Here is a 21,283-nt window from a genome sequence, read left to right as displayed (position 1 = left end):
TGTGCTGGGGGCTCAGAGGACCCCGACAGCAGGGCCAGGCTGGACCTGGAGAGAAGCACCAGTACAACAATCAGCCACGTGGCAGTGATGAAATCACGCACCGGACACCAAACCTGGTCAGAACCCCAAAATAGGAAGCCCCAGCAGTTCCCCTCAGAACATTCAGCAGGGACGGGGCCCAGAGCAGGGCACACACGACATCTGGCATGTGTCTTGGGCAGTGGCAGTGGTACCAGACGGGCCACAAGACCGAAAGGCAGTGCTTGGCGCTAATGGTCCTGAGGATGCTCAGGCCTGTGGCGACACCGTGGTGAAAAGGCTGAGGATAGAGATAAGGGAGAAGGGAAGGAGTAAAGGAGTCCCTCCAGGGAATGGATAATTTGGCAGCAGAGGAAGAGGAAGTTGGTCCCTGGCAGGTTGAGGATGGAGATGGAGGAGTTCCAGAGCCAGAGCAGAGCCCAGTTTCCTGCCAGCTCAACTGGGCAACGCTAAAGACCAGCCAGGCCAGGGTCAGGGTCTCCACGTAGAAAAGTAGTTAGTCAGTTCATTCATCTATCTATCCATCCATCATCTATCTATCTATCCATCCATCATCTATCATCTATGCATCTATCTATCCATCCATCCATCCATTTATGTATGTATCTATCCATCTATCCATCTCTCTCTCTCTAGATCTCCCTAACTATTTGAATAAATTTGATACACAACATTGTATAAGTTTAAGGTGTAAAATGTGTTACTTTGATAAATTTGTATACTGTAACATAATTGCCGATGTAGCTATATTTATCAATTGTATAATTATAATACAATATTTCGTCTATATTCATTATACTGTGCATCTCTATGGCTTACTTACTACTCATTACAAGTTTGTACCTTTAAACACCATTACTCTTACCCTGCTGCCCAGCCCCATCCTCTCTGGTAACCACTGTTTTATGTTTTTTTTTTTTTTTTTGCGGTACACGGGCCTCTCACTGTTGCGGCCTCTCCCGTTGCGGAGCACAGGCTCCGGACGTGCAGGCTCAGCGGCCATGGCTCACGGGCCCAGCTGCTCCATGGCATGTGGGATCTTCCCGGACCGGGGCACGAACCCGTGTCCCCTGCATCAGCAGGCGGACTCCCAACCACTGCGCCACCAGGGAAGCCCCGTTTTACTGTTTTTTACACGTTTAATTTTTTTTAGATTCCACATATAAGTGCTATCGTTCAGTACTTGTCTTTCTCTGTCTTACTTAGCATAATGTTCTCAAGGTCCACCCATGTTGTCACAAATGGGAGGATATTTTCTTTTCTCACAGATGAATAATATTCTGTTGTGTATATGTATCACATCTTTTTTATCCATTCATCCATTGATGGGCATTTGGGTTGTTTCTGTACCCTGGCTACTGTCAATAATGCTGTGATAAAAATGAGGGTGCATATATTGCGTTGAATTCCTGTTTTCATTTCTTTTGGGTGTATAGTTAGAAGTGGAATTGCTGGATTATATGGTAAATAAATCCATTTTTAATTTTTTTGAGGAACCTCCATAGTGGGTGGACCTATCTGCATTCCCACCAGATAGGGATCCCTTTTCACCACATCCTCACCAGCACCTGTTGTCTCTTGTCTTTTTTGATTACATCCTTTCTGACAGGTGTGAGGTGATAGTTCATTGTGGTTTTGACTTGCATCTCCCTGACGATGGGTGATGTTGAGCATCTTTTCACATGCCTGTTGGCCGTCTCTGCATCTTCTTTGGAGAAATGTCTATTTAGTTCTTCTGCCCATTTGTCAATCGTTTTTTTGTTGTTGTTGTTGTTATTGAATTGACTGAGTTCTTTATATATTTTGGACATTAACCTCTTATCAATATGTGCTTTGCAGAAATATTCTTTCATTTGGTAGGCTGTCTTTTCATTTTGTTACTTGTCTGTTTTGCTGTGCTGAAGCTTGTGGGTTTGATGTGGCCCTATTTGTTGATTTTTGTTGTTGTTTGTGCTTTTGGTGTTGGGCCTCCCAAATTACTGCCAAGACCAATAAGGACGAGCTTCTTCCCTATGTTTTCTTCTACAAGTTTTAGGGTATCAGGTCTTATGTTTAAGTCTTTGATCCATTTTGAGTTGATTTTTCTGAGTGGTGTGAGACAGGGATCTAATTTCATTGTTCTGTGTGTGTTTCTAGTTTTCCCAGCACCATTAGTTGAAGAGGCTATCCTTTCCCCATTGAGCATTCTTGGATCCCTTGTTTAAATATTAGCTGACCATATAGTTCTGGGATGTCTATTCTGTTCCACTGGTAGATGTGCTTATTTTTGTACCAGTACCTGTTTTTATTACTATGGCTTTGTAGTATAGTTTGAAATCCAGGAGCACAATATCTCCAGTTTTGTTCTTTTTTGGCTATTCAAGATCTTTCATGGTTCTGCCCAAATTTTAGGATTGTTTCTTCTATTTCTGTGAAGAATGCCTTTGACATTTTGAGGGGGGCTGCATTGAATCTGTAGATGGCTTTGGGTAGTATGGCCATTTTTATCAATATTAATTCTGATCCACGAACATGAGATGTCTTTCCATTTGTCTGTGTCCAAAGTTTCTTTCAGCAAAATTTTATAGTTTTCATTGTACTGATCTTTCACTTCCTTGGATAAATTCATTCCCAAGTATTTCATTGTTTTTGATGCTATTGTGAATGGGATGGTTTTCTTTATTTCTTTTTCAGATGCTTCATCATTAGTGTAAAGGAATGCAATTGATATCTGTATGTTGATTTTGTATCCTGCCACTTTACTGAAATCATTGATTAACTGCAACAATTTTTTGACTAATTCTCTGGGATTTTCTCTATACAGGATCACATCATCAGCACATAATAACAATTTTACTTCTTCCATTCTGATCTGGATGCCTTTTATTCCTTTGTGTTGCCTAACTGCTCTGGCTAGAACTTCTTGGACTATATTGAATAAGAGCGGTGAGAGTGGGCATCCTTGCCTTGTTCATGATTTTAGAGGAAACACTTTCAATTTCTCTCCAATGAGTATAATGTTAGCTGTGGGTCTGCTGTATATGGCCTTTATTATGTTGAGGTATGTTCCTTTTATACCTAGGAAATGACTTCTCCTTTAGCTTAGGGCTATCAAAATCCAGAAATCAGTATTTACTATTCCACACAGATTTAATACTGCAGAGTCTGCTAATTAGGAACTCATTGGTGAAGAGCCCCAGGTGCCTTTGGCAAAACTGCAAGGGACTCAGAATCTCTTTGTAGCGTTCTTCCCTCCCTGGATCACCTCTTTCATCTCCCTCCCAAAATCCTGTTTTAGAGAATGATCTAATATAGTGAATTTATACTAGAGTGTAAAATCCAAGAACAAGTGTGCCTTCTTCCAGGATTTAAGTAATTTAAATTTTCTCTATACCTGGGGAATGAAAGGTTCAGTTGAGAACTGGGTTTGAACTCCAGTTCTGCTACCTACTTCTTATGTGACCTGTGTGCCATGTGACCTCCACGGGCCTCAGTTTTCTGATCTATGAAGTGTGCGTGGGAGGGTAAATGCTATCTCCATGGCAAAGTTGTATGGATTAAATTAATTCAACACATTTTTATTGTAGGCCTACTGGATCGCCAGGCATTGTTCTAGGTGCTGGGAATTCAGAAGTGACATAAACATAGACAAGTGCCTGTGCTCCTGGAGCTTACATGCTAACTAGAGAAAGGGAAGCATCACCAACTCATAAACAGAGAAACACAGGATTCCAGGAGGGAGAAATGCTATGGAGAAAAGCCACGTTTGCAGGTGGGGTAGGGGGAGTTCAGGAGCATAAGGTGGTTGGGGGTTGTCGCATGAGACCTTCCCTGGAAGGTGACACTGAGCAGATACCTGCAGGGAGGAAGGGAGTGTGCCATGTGGATTTCTGGGGGAAGACAATGCAGGCAGAAGGAAGAGCAAATGTCAAGGCTCCACGGAAGGAGCCTGCTTAGAGTATTTGAACCAAGAGTGACAGCTGGCGGTTTCAGCGTGATGCTGTAAGGTCTTGCGTGCTTTTACTTTTAGGCCAAGAATGGACGTACTCTGATTCACACTCTAAATGGATCATTTGATGCAGGGGTATACACTGCAGGAGGGATAAGGCAGAAGCAGGGAGATCAGATAGGAGACTCCACAATAATCCAGGGGAGGGAAGCAGCTGATGGAGGCTGGGGCCAGAGTGTTACTACTAGAAAGAGTATTACTAAATGGTTAGATCTGGGTTTATTCTGAATATTTATTTTGAGGTGGTGAGACGGGATCTGGCTAGGCTGTGTGAGAAGAGTCAAGATTTTAAGCTTTAGCAACTAGAGAAATGGAGTTCCCATACATTGAGGTGGGGAGCACTGGAGGACCTGGATCGGCAGGAGTCGGGTGGGTTGTGTCATCAACCGTTTGGTTTGGGACCTGACCGCTGGGTGTTCAGCTGGACATGTCAAATAGGCAAGCCAATCCGTGTGAAAGCACCTGATCCATGGCCAGGCTTTATATGAATGTATGAACGCAGGTTAAAAACAAGTAAATTCATGTCACTTCATGACAGCTGTGTGCTCTCTCTCCAAGACCAGAGTGAATGAGCAGGCAGCTGGGTTACACACGTAAACCACTGCTCTCTCTGAAAATGCTGGGGGACACTGTCAGCTTTCTTCTCTGAGTAGCAGAAGCAGCAACAACAACCAAAGCAAGTGAATAATAATAACCTAGTTAGAATAAAATTATGGAAATCCCTGATGAACTTTAGTTTCAGATCTCTTGGCTTTCAAATGCTGGGTATTGTTGCTTCTTGTATAACTAGTTAGCTACTTTATTCACAATTAGCCTCGACTTATCAATTTAAGAATGAAAATTTTGAAAATCTAATGGACCTAAATTATCTATTTCATTGTGTGAAAGCAATTAATACCTTTCCTATTAACTGACTTTTCATTAGTAAGCAAACCACAGTTAATTTCATAAAAAACAAAACCAAACCATAAAACATACAATACACTCTGAAATGATCTCTGAGTTAAGATTTATTTTAAAATATATTTGATGCAATTTATAATGGAGGAACACGCTATATTAAAAAGCTTTTAGAGACTGCTAATACTAACAAGCTTTTTTCTCAAACAAATATGTATGCCTGTAGTTTTTCTGTTTATTTTTTTAAACATCCTAGGCACAAATTTTATCATTCCTTTTTGGAAAATACCCACTGGCAGATACTCTCCTGCCATTACCACGAAAACAATGCTTTCCAGTAACAGATATGAGCATCAATATAGTGCATCTCACTGGGGCGTAGGTGGCCCGAGATACTAAAAATAAACAACAAGCACGTTTGATCCTTCTACCGACCCACTCTTAGATCTACGTAGAAGACCCACTTATTTATTTATTTTATAAAATATCCAGATCCACGGGGAGACAGAAAAAGCCAATTATGAATAGGCTATGTCTATGTATTTCTACCACAAAAACACAGCTCTGACCTGTTACCTAACAAGACCCCTTATCCTTAGGATGTATGTCATCAGAATCTCTAAGATACAAAATACCAGACACAGTATGTCACAATCTTTTCAAAGGGTTTTTAGCAGAAAAAAAAAATACTATAGGAATACAACATATTCCATTATTTTGCTTCCTAATTTTTCAAGTACACATGAAAATATTTACACATTAGACTACTTAAAAAGTGCTGGTTTTGAGCACAGGAGTAATTACCTATGATATGAGTGTGCAAATGTAATCCCCAATAAGATATAAAACAACTCCTACTTTACAAATAAATAGACATCTGAATTATAACATTAAAATGTATGTCTACACTGAAAAAGAAATACAGTATTAAAAGACTTTGGGACATACCAGTGATTTATTATGCTTTTCTTTCTTTTTTTGATCAAAAATATTTTAAATATTTGAGTATGGTTAAAGGCTCCACAGACAATGTTATGGGAGTATCATGCTTTTCTTTCTGGCCATATATATATTATTCCTGGATAAAGTTTCACTAAACAGATATTTTCTCAGAGAAATGACATCACTGGTGGTTAAGTATTCAACTAAAGACTTGGCATCAGAGACAACTACCAGTATCATACAAACAGACATGCCGTGCATTTAGTAAAAGAGGCAATAAACATATTGATTAGATAAAAAAGTCAGTGGACTAAAAAATGTACTGAGATACAGCATTTGAAAGTACAACTAGTACTTGACTGATTTAAAACTAGTATACTAAGTGTAATGAACATTACATACTGCATGAAAAATGTGTTTTGCTTGCCTTGTTAGAAGTTAGGTGACTTCTGGAAGTAATTATTGGAATGGTTCCTCTGAAAGTGTGAAAAATTAGGTGCTGGAGTGTGGGATATTCAAAAAGTCCCTGTGGCAAGAAGAGGTATCCAAGCCACTCCACTGCCCTTTAAGTGACAGGTTTGAGCACGATAGTAGTTAAAAGTTCTTAGTAAGGATTCCCAGTCTGAGAGTTTGGGAAAAGGGATCTCATGGATTCAATGGCACAACAGACTCATTTTATGGTAGATATTTGATAACGATTAGATGGCCAGTCAGGTTGATTTGTGAACCTCTGCTCTCATCAACGATTCTCTCTGACACCTACAGCTACCCTGGTTCATTCTTCAGAGCACTGGAAAATGCTGCATGAATCAAAGTGTGTGCCTAAGATTACTGAAAGAAGAGCAAAGGATGAAGCCAATGGAGAAATAAACAAAACTTAATCACAAATATGGACTATTTAGAGTAACAGGAGACTAGAAAGGATGGGTGTGGTACTTCCAAATTATTAGTAAGTCTTCGTTTTAGTGAACCGCTTTCAAGACACTCGCAAACTTACCCCTTTGGAGTAACACCTCTGTTTACAAGATCCGATTTCCAAAACTGATAAATTAGGTGGTGATAATGTGCTTTGAAAACTTCCCACGGGTTTCTAATAAATGTGCATTTAAATGATAATTTGATTACGAAAGTTTGATTTTTCTTTGTCCTAATAGATTGTCTAATCAAATTTATCCACTCGAGGGATTTGGGTTTTCTTCTGGCAGTATTCTTGACAGGTTCTAATTCAGCTTGTTTCTTTGAACACTCCCAGGAAAGGGAAGCCTGGTCTCAGAGGCAAAGCTATTCAAACGCAGACTGTCCCTCGATGGGTCAGATTTTCCTCACGTGGAATCGAAATCTGCTTCCCTGTAACTGACACCTTCTGCTTCTATTTTTGTCCCATCCAGCCATCCAGGAGCAAGTCTAACCCCACACAGTTTCTGAAACATCAGAGAACAGCTATCACGTTCCTCCTAGGTCCTATTTTTCCTAGTAAACATCTCCAGGGTAACTATGTATAATTCAGCAGAAAGTACATGGTCCCTGGAGGCCAAGTTCAGTAGATTCCTGGCTGTATGTTATTAGAAAAACCTCTCCAAACCTCATCTAAGTCCACTTCTCTGTGAAAGGGAACATCCCAACCTTACTAGGGTGTTTTGGAGGAGAGATGGTTCACACAGCGGACGCCCACTCCAGTGAAGAAACTCAAGAATGCTAATAGCTCTTTCCCTCCCCAGCTTATTCCTGTTTGTCCTTCTGAAAATGAAGAGCTCAGAAGGGAATGAGGCACCCCTGATACCAGCCGATGGGTTCAGAGTTCCAGAGATTGTGCTCCTAAAAATATCTCCTTAGGGCTTCAAGAACTTCAAGTTCCCACAGAATTGTACTCAGTCAGAAGGCCACACATTTTATTTATATGAAAATAAAGCAAGTCTCTCTTTCCTATCTTGTATCATGATTTCTTTCTGAATTTTCAATGAAATACTATACCTTGAGCCGTTTACATTCCATCTTGTTAGTTTTGGCCGATCCTTCGAGTCCATCAAGGAGGCCTTTTCAGAAACGGAATTATTTTATCTAACCTATTAATCCGTTTTCCCTCCTGGGTTTGTTTAATCTACACAGTTCTGTCATGCAGAAGCTGGAGAAGCCCACGCATTTTGTGAGATGTATGTTTCATAGAACAGACCATACCAGGCTTATAAGCAGCTCAACTGCCTGATCTGAGTTTTCCCTCCTCACCACCTGTGCTTCCGTTACTGATGGGGCTGCAGAGAAAGGTCCTCACGTCACTGGCAGTGCAACAGGTAAAACCAGATGACTTATGGGCTGGTCCAAAGTAGAAGGGAAGATGTAAGGTTCCCACCCAGTAAAAGGAGAAAATAAAGATTAGTTATACTGGGGCTTCATCACTAAAAACCGACCAAATACAGCCCTGGGTGGTCCCAGTGCCACCAGCTCTGTCATCTTGGATAAAATGTACTGTGTAATGTAGTAAGGAACACAGGCTTTGGAGCCAGACTTCCTGGGTTCAATCCTGATATCATTTGGATTATGCTGGGTAGTTACTTAGTTTCTCTGTGCATGGGTTTCCTATTTGGTAAAATGATAGTTATTACTTTTTGCTTTGATACCAAAACAAGATCCAAACCTCAATGGAAAGGAAGGAAGAAAGGAAGAGAGAGGAAAATAAAAGAGGGGAGGTAGGAGCCAGGGAGGGGGATCACAGGAAGGTGAAGGTCTAGTCTGAGTCTTGCTTTTTAAATTGTTCACTCCAACCGACAACTCAAATAGGTTTTACTTCCCTCTACGTTGAGAAGTTAAGCCAGATGAAATAAGAATTCTGCTTGGTGGCCAACAGACAGAGTCAATGTCCTCTGGGTCTTTTCCTTTCCAAAGCGGAGAATGACTGCTATATTTAGAACAGATAACCAACAAGGACCTACTTTATACAGGGAACTCTGCTCAATATTCTCTAATAACCTAAATGGGAAAAGAATTTGAAGAAGAATAGATACATGCATATGTATAATTGAATCACTTTGCTGTACACCTGAAACTAACACAACATTGTTAATCAAAGATGCTCCAATATAAATTAAAAATTAAAAAAAGAATGAATTTAAAGTCATCATTGACTGACTTACAGGCAGTAGAAAGTTATGTGAAGAATTCTTAAAGGATATAATCTTAAGTAGGTGAAAATTCACCCATGTTCTAATGACACTGCTCTTATACTTTCTCCAGTCATTTATGTATGGCTTTTCATTAATCCATCGTTTTTATTAATGGACTATTATAAATTCTTCTTTATTGCATTTTCCTGACATGATTTCTCAGTCTCTGTGGGTCACACTCTCCACTCTAGTGCATGTGGAATTCACATGGGCAGCTGAGCCCTGGAGGCATCAAACTCAAAGCTCGCAGCTGGCGCCTGAAGCCTGGCCGTGGTGGGCTCCCTCACCCCCAGGTCAGGTCTCGTTCTCCTGGCTCTAGGGCTGGCACCAGCCCACCCTCTGCCCCTACTTCCACCCATAACATGCTGTCTGATGTTACACTCAAACATGTACCACAGAAAGGCGACATGAGGAAGGATGAAAAAAAGCAACGAAGTATGTGTAAAGGGCTGGGATGAGGGAATAAACAATTTTTCACATTCTGTTTCCATTTACATACAATCAGCCCTGGGAAGTTGCCTATGCTAAGAGAACAGACATGCATTCCTAGGTATGTACACTGAAGAATATGTATATATATATATATGTATATATATATATATATATATATATATATTTATACACACACACACACATATATATATATGCAACAATACATATTGCTAAAAATGGATGAATACTTCATACTGACCTTGGGGGGTTTAAACGGATAGTCTGGTGAAAAGGTAATGTCAAGAAAGAACACCCCTCCTTCATAGACAGATCCTGGGGGTCCCAATATAGTTGACCTCCATTCATAAATGTTGTCTCCTTTGGGTCCAGCACTGAAATAAGACATACAAATGAAATGTGCTTAGAGATTATATAAAGCTTGGAATTTAAAAAATATCTATTTATTGTAACAATAGATTGAGCCATTCCATAAAAACACACCGAAGTTAACAGATTAACTCTACATAAGGAGTCCCTTGTCAACATCATCAGTATTCTATAAATGGAATATGTTGGTATTACGAAATAAAACAGAACCAAGAAGATTCTGTTTTGCCATTCATAACCCTAAACTTATGAAACTAAAGATTCCAAGGACTGTAGACCAGAGGTAGGAGCACAAATGTTTGATAAAGCATAAAATTATTTCTGAGATCCTGAAAAGGGTGATATAGTGTCAAAAAGATAAATTTTCAGGGCTTCCCTGGTGGTGCAGTGGTTGAGAGTCCGCCTGCCGACGCAGGGGACACGGGTTCGTGCCCCGGTCTGGGAAGATCCCACGTGCCGCGGAGCGGCTGGGCCCGTGAGCCATGGCTGCTGAGCCTGCGCATCCGGAGCCTGTGCTCTGCAACGGGAGAGGCCACAACAGTGAGAGGCCCGCGTATCGAAAAAAAAAAATTTTTTTTCAAAGCTACAAGGGACACTAGAGGAAAAAAATACTCCAATCCTTTGTTAACTAAGAACACAAAAGAGGTTCATGGAGATCAGTAAATGTTCATCATTCACAAGACTCAGTTCGAGTATCATTTCCATCTGAATCTTCCTTTCTCTCTCCACCCAAAGATTCCTGGCCAACACCCACACCCTCCAACTAGTGTGGTCTGTAGAAGATAAGATGCATCCTTTTGTTTTATACCTGTGTTGTGTAACTGTTTGCTTTCTCCATCCCTCCCTGGAAGTTCTTTGAGGAACACATTTTGCCTTGTCCTCAGTGCCTAGTAAGTAAACGTTTATTGGATGATGATGCTGGGTTAAACAGTGAAGCAAGGGAAGCCCCATGGCTACTAGCAGCAAACATACGTCCCCCAGTTGCAGAGAAACTCACTGAGGAAAATAAGGCCCACACAAGTCAACTTAACTGTGTTAATTCTCTTAGGGTAACAGAAGGCAAAGTGAGATTATAGTTTAGCTCCAGTGTTCCTCTTGCCCCATCGAGCTAATATGTACATCTAACAACCAGAAATTCCCCTTACACCCTGTAGCAAAGTGGGAAACCCTGTTAAAGTGCTTGGGAAGATTTTATTGCCAACAAAGATTTGTCTTCTTTCTTATTTTGAAATTAGTTCATATCTACAAAAAATTCATTGTTGAGCAGTATATCAAAAAAGCATGGATCTTATCTATGACAAAGGAGGAAAAATATACAATAGGGAAAAGACAGCCTCTTCAATAAATGGTGCTGGGAAAACTGGACAGCTATATTCAAAAGAATCAAACTGGACTACTTTCTTACACCATATACATGATTAAACTCACAGTGGATTAAAGACTTAACTGTAAGATCTAAAACCATAAAAATCCTAGAAGAAAACAAAGGCAGTACACTCTTTGACATCTAAGATTGACATCTTAGCAATATTTTTTTGTATAAGTCTCCTCAGGCTAGGGAAACAAAAGCAAAAATGAACAAATGGGACTACATCAAACTAAAAAGCCTTTGCACAGTGAAGGAAACTATCATCAAAATGAAAAGGCAGCCTACTGAATGGGAGAAGATATTTGTAAATGATACATTCAATAAGGGGTTAATATCCAAGGTATACAAAGAACCCATACAACTCAACATCAAAAAACATACAACCTATTAAAAAATGGGCAGAGGACCTGAATAGATATTTTTCCAAAGAAGACATACAGATAGCTAACAAGCACATGAAAAGATGCCCAACATCACTAATCATGAAATGCAAATCAAAACCACAATGAGATATCACCTCACACCTGTCAGAATGGCTATCATCGAAAAGACAACAATTAACAAGTGTTGACGAGGATGTGAACAAAAGAGGAACCCTTGTGTACTGTTGGTGAGAATGTAAATTGGTATAGCCAATGGAAAACAGTATGGAGATTCCTCAGAAAAGTAAAAATAGAACTACCATACAATCCAGTAATTCCGCTTCTGGGTATTTATCCGAAGAAATTAAAACAGTAATTTGAAAAGTAACTGAAAAGATATATGCATCCCAGTGTTCATTGCAGCATTAGTTACACTAGCCAAGATACAAAAAGCAACCTAAGTACCATCGATAGATGAATGGATGAAGAAGATGTGGTACATATATATACACACAATGGAATATTACTGAGCCACAAAAAGTATGAAATCTTGCCATTTGGGACAAGGTGGATGGACCTTGAGTGTATTATGCTAAGTGAAATAAGTCAGACAGAGAAAAACAAAAACCACATCATTTCACTTACATGTGGAATCTAAAAAACAAAACAAAAGAATACATGTAAGAAAACAGAACAGACTCACAGATACAGAGAACAAACAGGTGGTTGCCAGAGGGGAGGAGAGGTTGGTGGATGAGAGAAACAGGTGATGGAGATCAAGAGGTACAAACTTGCAGTTACAAAATAAATGAGTTACAGGTATGAAGTATACAGTCAATAATTATGGGACATTTTTGTATGGTGACACCAAAAAAACCCCCAAAATCCAAAAAAGCATGCATCTTAACCAAGTTCGGATTATTCTGGGAATGCAAGGACAGTTTAATAATAGAAAATTATTATTGTAATTTACCTTATAATACATTAAAGTAGAAGAAAATGATAATCTCTATAGGTGCAGAAAAAGCACTCCATAGGTGCTTTTTTTAATTAAAAATGATAGCTATTTAAGATAAAAACTCCTACCAAAATTAGAATAGTAAGAAACATCTTTAACCTGATAAAAGGCATATACCAAAAACCTCATAGCAACTATATATTCAATGGTAAAATATTAAAGCACACCCTTTAAAAACTGAGGAACATGACAAGGATGCCCACTATATCCATTTCTAATCATTACTGTACTAGAGCTCATGTTCATCAAGGTATGAAAGACATAGGAAAAAACCCAAAAGATTTATGGATCAGGATGGAAGAAATAAAGCTGTTGGCATTTGCAGTATTTATGTATACAGAAAAAACCTCCCCAAATCGATACACAATTTATTAAATTTAGTAAAAGTTTAGCAAAGTAGCTGGATGTAAGATCAATAGGCAAAATCAACTGCATTCAACACATCAGCAAAATTAGAAAATGTATTTTAAGATATCTTTTATAATAGTATTAAAAATATAAGAAACTTATGAATAAATTTCATAAAAAATATGTAAGATTTTTATGGAGAAATTTATAAAACATACTGAAATACACTCAAGAAAATTAAATATCAATAGATGAAGACACCAAGTTTATAGGTAGGAAGACCCAGGATCCTGGGTATGTCAATTTCTCCCTGATCCAATGCAATTCTAATCCACAGTCCAACAGTTTTTTAAAAAACTAAACTTGACACGTTGATTCTAGAATGCGTTTGGGAGCTCCAAGAAGCTCCTGAAACTTTTCTACACACATATGAAAATCTGATATATGTCAGAACTGATGGGGCTAAGAAAACAGTTCTGTCTTTGGACAAGAGAGAAATTTGACTTCTACCTCAATAAATATGTAAAACTCTGTTGCAGATGGATTAAACACTTAAGTGCAAAAATCAAAAGTTTTGGAGTTTGACTAAAGAGAGTGACAAGGCAAGCCATAAACAGAGAAAAGATATTTGGATCATATAAAACTGACAAAATTCTAGTGTCCATAATATACAAATTCCTATCAATCAATAAGGAAAAGACTAACGATCCATTAGAAAGGAAAGAAGAGGAAACACGAATGGCCATCATCATATGAAAATGCTCAATCTCATTAAAATAAGAGAAAGGAAACTTAAAATTACAATTTAGTATTATTTCACAAAATATATAGGCAAAAATAAATGCCTGACAAAACCTAGTGTTGATGAAGATGTGGAAAAACAAGAACTATCCATTGTTGATGAGCATGCCAATCACTCTGAATGAGGACGTGGACTTCCCTAGTTCAGCTGAATATAGACAGTTCTATATTACAACACAGGAATTGCATTCCTAGGTACATACCCCAGAAAAACTTTTACACATGCACCAGAAGACATGTACAAGAATGTTCATGGATGCACTATTTGTAATAGCAAAATTAGAAACAACACAGATGTTCACTGACAGAAAAATGGATCCATTCACCCAAAGGAATACTACACAGCAGTAAAAATATATAGACTAACATTGATAAATCTTAGAAATAGCATATTGGATAAAAAAGCAAGTCTAAAAGGAATATATACGGTATGACACTATTTCTACAAAGTTTAAAAGTAAATAGGAAAACAAATTATGGAGGGACATACACAAAAAGTTCCAGAGAGGAGTCTCCTGGGTAGAACCAGAGGGTGGAGAAGTAGCACACAGGAGCTTCAATGGTTCTGGGGATGTTCTACTTCTCAGGATGTGTGGTGGATTCAGGAGTATTTGTTTTATTACTAGGTTTCATAACTTACTTAGGAGTTAGATATATTCTTAGATCTGTATCACATTTTCATATTAAGATAAACTATGCCAACAGCAAGTTGTAGCACAGGTACATTGTGATCCTACTATAGAAACTAGAAACATATTAATAAAACAACATTTTATATCATTTATGGATACATATCTGTGTCAATGTCTTTCAGGAAATGAACTGGAAAAATACACCTAAATTCAAGATGGTAGCTGTGCAAGGAACAGGGGAGAATTGGAGGGGGTGAGGGGAGGAAATCTGAACATAGAGAATGAAGGAGAGTTCAATTTTATTTCTACAGTTTGATTTCTCTTATTTAAAATAAGATGTAGTAAAATAAAATATAAGAAAATCACAGTTAGCCAAGTTTATGGCCAAGTACTGAAACATGGTGCAAGGGACCGGGGTGTAGCCTCCCTGCCCCATCTGACCACTGACCTCCCTCTCCTGAAGCAGACAGTGAGGCACACGGAATATTCAGGCCAGATGACAGCCAAACCTTGCCAACAGCCCTGGTTGCCAGACAAGCTCACTCATTTAGATGAATAATACACATGGTTACGCCCGGAGCTATAATTAGACGCAATACACATAGATAAGTTTATTAGAAGGAAGGGCTTAAAAGTAAATTATAGGTTTGTACTTACAACATTACTTCAAGGTAGATGAAATTTAGTTTAAAAAATACACACAGGAGAGCGTACAGCTATGAAACAGTGTGCAGAGACACATTTCCCAAATCTGAAGATAGAATTTGTGAGTCACTTTGAGGAATTTTAAGATGATTTTCCAAGAATGGTCACCACAGTTAGTTATATAATGTCGGCTCATTAAGGAGTCGCCTATAGTGCCACCAAAGGACCTCGAAAGCACAGGGCAGGAGATACTTCACAAACTGGGCCATGTCTGCACATAATGTATATTCCATTTGTGCCCATTCCAAGTGTTATCTGGCTCTCAGTCAGAACTCCAAATTTTATTGCTTCTTTTAAGTCAGTATGCTGTCCATGTACTTATTAACAGTGGATTAAATGACTCAGTTAACAGTATCACTCTGAGTTGGTCATGCTGCCAAAATGTGTCTTTTTGAGAAATTACTAGTAGTGACAACCTATCTGAAAAACAGATGGGTGTTTTATTTTTACTTTTTAATTAAAAAAATTTTTACCGGAGTATAGTTGATTTACAGTGCTGTGTTTGTTTTCTTTTTAACATCTTTATTGGAGTATAATTGCTTTACAATGGTGTGTTCGTTTCTGCTGTATAACAAAGTGAATCAGCTATACGTATACATATATCCCCATATCCCCTCCCTCTTGCGACTCCCTCCCACCCTCCCTATCCCACCCCTCTAGGTGGTCACAAAGCACAGAGCTGATCTCCCTGTGCTGTGCAGCTGCTTCCCACTAGCTATCTATTTTACATTTGGTAGTGTATATATGTCCATGCCACTCTCTCACATCGTCCAGGCTTACCCTACCCCCTCCCCGTGTCCTCAAGTCCATTCTCTACATCTGTGTCTTTATTCCTGTCCTGCCCCTAGGTTTTCAGAACCACTTTTCTTTTAAGATTCCATATATATGTGTTAGCATATGGTATTTGTTTTTCTGTTTCTGACTTACTTCACTCTGTATGACAGACTCTAGGTCCATCCACCTCACTAAAATAACTCAATTTTGTTTCACATACAAATTGTGAAATTTTTTGTTCTAGTTCTGTGAAAAATGCCATTGGTAGTTTGATAGGGATTGCATTAAATCATTGTAGATTGCTTTGGGTAGTATAGTCCTTTTTATAATGTTGATTCTTCCAATCCAAGAACATGGTATATCTCTCCATCGGTTTGTATCATCTTTAATTTCTTTCATCAGTGTATTACAGTTTTCTGCATACAGGTCTTTTGCCTCCTTATGTAGGTTTATTCCTAGGTACTTTATTCTTTTTGTTGCAATTGTAAATGGGAGTGTTTCCTTAATTTCTCCTTCAGATTTTTCATCATTAGTGTATAGCAATGCCAGAGATTTCTGTGCGTTAATTTTGTATCCTGCTACTTTACCAAATTCATTGATGAGCTCTAGTAGTTTTCTGGTTCCATCTTTAGGATTCTCTATGTATAGTATCATGACATCTGCAAACAGTGACAGCTTTACTTCTTCTTTTCTGATTTGGATTCCTTTTATTTCTTTTGCTTCTCTGGTTGCTGGGGCTAAAACCTCCAAAACTATGTTCAATAATAGTGGTGAGAGTGGACATCCTTCTCTTGTTCCTGATCTTAGAGTAAATAATTTCAGTTTTTCACCATTGAGAACAATGTTGGCTGTGGGTTTGTCATATATGGCCTTTATTATGTTGAGGTAAGTTCCCTCTGTGCCTACTTTCTGGAGGGTTTTTATCATAAATGGGTGTTGAATTTTGTTGAAAGCTTTTTCTGCATCTATTGAGATGATCATATGGCTTTTCTCCTTCAATTTGTTAAGATGGTGTATCATGTTGATTGATTTGCGTATATTGAAGAATCCCTGTATTCCTGGGATAAACCCCACTTGATCATGGTGTATGATCCTTTTAATGTGCTGCTGGATTCTGGTGCTAGTATTCTGTTGAGGATTTTTGTATCTACGTTCATCAGTGATATTGGCCTGTAGTCATCTTTTTTTGTGACATCTTTCTCTGGTTTTGGTATCAGGGCCTCTTAGAATGAGTTTGGGAGTGTTCCTCCCTCTGCTATATTTTGGAAGAGTTTGAGAAGGATAGGTGTTAGCTCTTTTGTAAATGTTTGATAGAATTCGCCTGTGAAGCCATCTGGTCCTGGGCTTTTGTTTGTTGCAAGATGTTTAATCACAGTTTCAATTTCAGTGCTTGTGATTGGTCTGTTTATATTTTCTATTTCTTCCTGGTTCAGTTTCAGAGGTTGTGCTTTTCTAAGAATTTGCCCATTTCTTCCAGGTTGTCCATTTTATTGGCATAGAGTTGCTTTTAGTAATCTCTCATGATCCTTTGTATTTCTGCAGTGTCAGTTGTTACTTCTTTTTCATTTCTAATTCTATTGATTTGAGTCTTCTCCCTTTTTTTCTTGATGAGTCTGGCTAATGGATTATCAATTTTATCTTCTCAAAGAACCAGCTTTTCATTTTATTGATCTTTGCTATCATTTCCTTCATTTCTTTTTCACTTATTTCTGATCTGATCTTTATGATTTCTTTCCTTTGGCTAACTTTGGGGGGTTTTTTTGTTCTTCTTTCTCTAATTGCTTTAGGTGTAAGGTTAGGTTGTTTATTTGAGATTTTTCTTGTTTCTTGAGGCGGGATTTTATTGCTATAAACTTCCCTCTTAGAACTGCTTTTGCTGCATCCCACAGGTTTTGGGTAGTAGTGTTTTCATTGTCATTTGTTTCTAGGTATTTTTTGATTTCCTCTTTGATTTCTTCAGTGATCTCTTGGTTATTTAGTAGTGTATTGTTTAGCCTCCACGTGTTTTTAGTTTTTACTGATTTTTTCCTGTAATTGATATCTAGTCTCAGAGCATTGTGGTCAGAAAAGATAGTTGATATGTTTTCAATTTTCTTAAATTTACCAGGGCTTGATTTGTGACCCAAGATATGATCTATCCTGGAGAATCTTCCATGAGCAGTTGAGAAGAAAGTGTATTCTGTTGTTTTGGATGGAATGTCCTATAAATATCAATTAAGTCCATCTTGTTTAATTTATCATTTAAAGCTTGTATTTCCTTATTTATTTTCATTTTGGATGATCTGTCCATTGCCGAAGGTGGGTGTTAAAGTCCCCTAGTATTATTGTGTTACTGTTGATTTCCCCTTTTATGGCTGTTAGCATTTGCCTTATGTATTGAGGTGTTCCTATGCTGGGTGCATAAATATTTACAATTGTTATATGTTTTTCCTGGATTGATCCCTTGATCATTATGTAGTGTCCTTCTTTGTCTCTTGCAATAATCTTTATTTTAAAGTCTATTTTGTCTGATATGAGAATTGCTACTCCAGCTTTCTTTTGATTTCCATTTGCATGGAATATCTTTTTCCATCCCCTCACTTTCAGTCTGTATGTGTCCCTAAGTCTGAAGTGTGTCTCTTGTAGATAGCATATATATGGATCTTGTTTTTGTATCCATTCAGCCAGTCTGTGTCTTTTGGTTGGAGCATTTCAACCATTTACATTGAAGGTAATCATTGACATGTTTGTTCCTATTACCATTTTCTTAATTGTTTTGGGTTTGTTTTTGTAGGTCTTTTTCTTCTCTTGTGTTTCCTGCTTAGAGACATTCCTTTAGCATTTGCTGTAAAGCTGGTTTGGTGGTGCTGAACTCTCTTAGCTTTTGCTTGTCTGTAAAGGTTTTAATTCCTCCTTCGAATCTGAATGAGATCCTTGCTGGGTAGAGTAATCTTGGTTGTAGGTTTTTCCCCTTCATCCCTTTAAATATGTCCTGCCACTCCCTTCTGGCTTGCAGAGTTTCTGCTGAAAGATCAGCTGTTAACCTTAAGGGGATTCCCTTGTATGTTATTTGTTGCTTTTCCCTTGCTGCTTTTAATATATTTTCTTTGTATTTAAGTTTTGATAGTTTAATTAATATGTGTCTTGGCATGGTTCTCTTTGGATTTATCTTGTATGGGACTCTCTGTGCTTCGTGAAAGTGACTGACTATTTCCTTTCCCATATTAGGGAAGTTTTCAACTATAATCTCTTCAAATATTTTCTCAGTCCCTTTCTTTTTCTCTTCTTCTTCTGGGACCCCTATAATTCGAATGTTGGTGCGTTTAATGTTGTCCCAGAGGTCTCTGAGACTGTCCTCAATTCCTTTCATTCTTTTTTCTTTATTCCGCTCTGCAGTAGTTATTTCCACTATTTTATCTTCCAGGTCAGTTATTCGTTCTTCTGCTTCAGTTATTCTGCTGTTGATTCCTTCTAGAGAATTTTAAATTTCATTTGTTGTGTTGTTCATCATTGTTTGTTTGCTCTTTAGTTCTTCTAGTTCCTTGTTAAGCGTTTCTTGTATTTTCTCCATTCTATTTCCAAGGTTTTGGATCATCTTTACTATCATTACTCTGAATGCCTTTTTCAGGTAGACTGCCTATTTCCTCTTCATTTGTTTGGTCTGGTGGGTTTTTACCTTGCTCCTTCATCTGCTGTGTGTTTCTCTGTCTTCTCATTTTGCTTAACTTACTGTGTTTGGGGTCTCCTTTTCGCAGGCTGCAGGTTCGTAATTCCCATTGTTTTTGGTGTCTGCTCCCAGTGGCTCAGGTTGGTTCAGTGGGTTGTGTAGGCTTCCTGGTGGAGGGGACTGGTGCCTGTGTTCTGGTGGATGAGGCTGGATCTTGTCTTTCTGGTGGGCAGGACCGTGTCCAGTGGTGTGTTTTGGGGTGCCTGTGAACTGTTATGATTTCAGGCAGCCTCTCTGTTAATGGGTGGGGTTGCATTCCTGTGTTGCTGGTTGACTGGAATGGGGCATCCAGACCTGAAGCTTGCTGGTCACTGAGTGGAGCTGGGTCTTAGCATTGAGACAGAGATCTCTGGGAGAGTTCTCACTGATTGATATCATGTGAGGCCAGGAGGTCTTTGGTGGACCAATGTCCTGAGCTCGGCTCTCCCACCTCAGAGTCTCAGGCCTGACACAGGCTGGGACATCAAGACCCTGCCAGTCATACGGCTCAGAAAAAAAGAGAGGGCAAAAGATAGAAAAATATATAGTTATTAAAATAAAAAATAAAAATATCCTTAAATTAAAAGAATAAAAAAGTAATAAAAAGAAAAGAAAGAAGAGAGCAACCAAACCAATAAACAAATCCACCAATGATAACAAGCATTAAAAACTATCCTAAAAAAAAACCGGATAGACAGAACCCTAGGACAAATGGTAAAAGCAAACCTATACAGATAAAATCACACAAAGAAGCATACACATACACACTCAACAAAGAGAAAAAGGAAAAAAATATATTTAAAAAAAAAAAGGAAGAGAGCAACTAAATCAATAAACAAATCTACCAATGACAATAAGCTCTAAACTAAAATAAACATAAGACCAGAAACAAATTACATGCAGAAAGCAAACCCCAAGTCTACAGTTGCTTCCAAAGTCCACAGCCTCAATTTGGGATGATTCGTTGTGTATTCAGGTATTCCACAGATGCAGGGTACATCAAGTTGATTGTGGAGATTTAATCCACTGCTCCTGAGGCTGCTGGGAGAGATTTCCTTCTTTTCTTTGTTTGCACAGCTCCTGGGGTTCAGCTTTGGATTTGGATCCGCCTCTGTGTGTAGGTTGCCTGAGGGTGTCTGTTCTTCGCTCAGACAGGATGGGGTTAAAGGAGCCGCTGATTCAGGGGCTCTGGCTCACTCAGGCTGGGCGGAGGGAGGGGTACGGATGTGGGGCAAGCCTGCGGCGGCAGAGGCCGGCGTGACATTGCATCAGCCTGAGGCACGCCTTGTGTTCTCCCGGGGAAGTTGTCCCTGGATCACGGGACCCTGGCAGTGGTGGGCTGCACAGGCTCCCAGGAGGGGAAGTGTGGATAGTGATCTGTGCTCACACACAGGCTTCTTGGTGGTGGCAGAAGCAGCCTTAGAGACTCAAGCCCGTCTCTGTGGTCCGCACTGATAGCTGCGGCTCACGCCTGTCTCTGGAGCTCATTTAGGTGGTGCTCTGAATCCCCCCTCCTTGCGCACCCCGAAACAATGGTCTCTTGCCTCTTCGGCAGGTCCAGACTTTTTCCCTGACTCTCTCCTGGCTAGCTGTGGTGCACTAGCCCCCTTCAGGCTGTGTTCACGCCACCAACCCCAGTCCTCTCCCTGGGGGTCTGACCTCCGAAGCCTGAGCCTCAGCTCTCAGCCCCGCCCGCCCCGGCGGGTGAGTAGACAAGCCTATCGGGCTGGTAAGTGCTGGTCG

The 21,283-nt window shown here is 39.2% G+C and overlaps 1 protein-coding gene across 3 annotated transcripts in view; it reads right to left on the bottom strand.

Annotated features, from left to right (window-relative positions):
- LOC132490817 (ubiquitin-conjugating enzyme E2 E2) overlaps positions 1-21,283 on the bottom strand; it is a 350,790-nt gene that overhangs the window by 74,270 nt on the left and 255,237 nt on the right. For all 3 annotated transcript variants that reach the window (XM_060099484.1, XM_060099485.1, XM_060099486.1), the window contains one exon: positions 9,719-9,851. In XM_060099484.1, the coding sequence (XP_059955467.1) occupies positions 9,719-9,851 (133 nt within the window). The remainder of the gene's footprint in view (positions 1-9,718; positions 9,852-21,283) is intronic.

This window comes from Mesoplodon densirostris, chromosome 5 (genome assembly GCF_025265405.1).
Source record: "Mesoplodon densirostris isolate mMesDen1 chromosome 5, mMesDen1 primary haplotype, whole genome shotgun sequence".
Lineage (NCBI taxonomy): Eukaryota > Metazoa > Chordata > Mammalia > Artiodactyla > Ziphiidae > Mesoplodon > Mesoplodon densirostris.
Note: the sequence above shows the minus strand (reverse complement) of the source record. Positions and strands in the feature narration are given on the sequence as shown.